At 51.8% G+C, this 1,214-nt stretch overlaps 1 protein-coding gene across 1 annotated transcript; it reads left to right on the forward strand.

Moving 5' to 3' along the window:
• The first annotated feature begins 466 nt into the window (after positions 1 to 466).
• nkiras1 (NFKB inhibitor interacting Ras-like 1) lies at positions 467 to 1,184 on the forward strand. Its single transcript, XM_015369163.1, has 2 exons — positions 467 to 732; positions 808 to 1,184. Exons 1-2 carry the CDS (start codon positions 639 to 641, stop codon positions 1,074 to 1,076), a joined length of 363 nt encoding a protein of 120 aa, XP_015224649.1. The 5' UTR covers positions 467 to 638; the 3' UTR covers positions 1,077 to 1,184.
• Positions 1,185 to 1,214: the final 30 nt, after the last annotated feature.

The raw sequence follows: 1,214 nt of genomic DNA on the forward strand, positions 1-1,214 counted from the left end.
AGGTAGATTTGTGTACACCTGTATCAATAGGTTTCTGTATATAGTAATGAAATAATACATATATCTGGCTATGCTTTGCAACATGCATCCATCCTCTCAGAATATTAAATTACTCATAACCTCACTAAGAACATTGAAATAAACCGAACCATTTGTTTGTTTCAGCAAAATAACAAAACTGTGAAAATTTGTTCAATATTCAGCGAGTTAAAAATGATTAAAACTGATTCTGTTCCTGTTCAACTCATCACACTGAGCGGGGCTGTCGACCTCCCCAAGATGGCGGCACCAAATCACGTCAGCGGCCATAGGTGGAAGCGATCGATGCGGATCTCCTTTGATGTTCTTTCTGTGGTTATTACAGAGAACTTTAATCAAACTGAATGAAAGCCTCGCGATAAACCAGCGGGAAAATAAAAAGTGATCCTGAATGCGCATGCGCGGTGAGCAGCCAATCAGCTGCAGGAAGCGAACAGCTGCTGCCTTCACTGACGGAGAGTTTCCGGGTTTGCTCCGGTTCCTTCTTTGATTTGAACCCGGCGGTCTGTGACGTTGATCAGGTCGCTCACCTGACGCACCTGCTGCCAGAGGACAGGTAAGGCGGCGGCCATGATCCCGCTGTGAGGCAGCAGGTGGACATGGGGAAGGGCTGTAAGGTGGTGGTGTGCGGCCAGGCGGCGGTGGGGAAGACAGCCATCCTGGAGCAGCTGCTCTATGGGAACCACTGTGTAGGTGAGCAGCCAGGGGGCATCAGGGGGGCTCCATGCTGGGGGGGCTGACTGATTGTGTCCCACTGTTGGCGTCCAGGCTCAGAGTCCAGTGAGACCCAGGAGGACGTGTACGTGGCCTCGGTGGAAACGGACCGAGGCGTGAAGGAGCAGCTGAGGCTTTATGACACCAAAGGACTGCAGGACAGCCAGGACCTGCCCAAGCACTACTACTCTGTGGCAGACGGCTTCGTTCTGGTCTACAGCGTGGACAGCCTGGAGTCCTTCCAGAGGGTGGACGTCCTGAAGAAGGAGATCGACAGGTCCAGGGACAAGAAGGAGGTGATGCAGGCCCCTGCTCCTCAGTAGTGGTGACCTCCAGAACCTTCCTCATTGGGTCAGATGACTGCGGCCCGGCAGACGGCTCAGGGAGGAGGTTCTGGTTGGAGGAAGTTAGGCTCTAAAACATGATTACTGTGGAATAGAGCTGAAACAATTCATCGATTA

The sequence above is a fragment of the Cyprinodon variegatus genome, unplaced genomic scaffold (genome assembly GCF_000732505.1).
Source record: "Cyprinodon variegatus isolate N-32 unplaced genomic scaffold, C_variegatus-1.0 Scaffold2566, whole genome shotgun sequence".
Lineage (NCBI taxonomy): Eukaryota > Metazoa > Chordata > Actinopteri > Cyprinodontiformes > Cyprinodontidae > Cyprinodon > Cyprinodon variegatus.

Coding starts and splice junctions, on each gene's coding strand:
- nkiras1 (XM_015369163.1), top strand. CDS start 639: ATGGGGAAGGGCTGTAAGGTGGTGGTGTGCGGCCAGGCGGCGGTGGGG. Junction 733..807: donor CTATGGGAACCACTGTGTAG/GTGAGCAGCCAG, acceptor GTTGGCGTCCAG/GCTCAGAGTCCAGTGAGACC.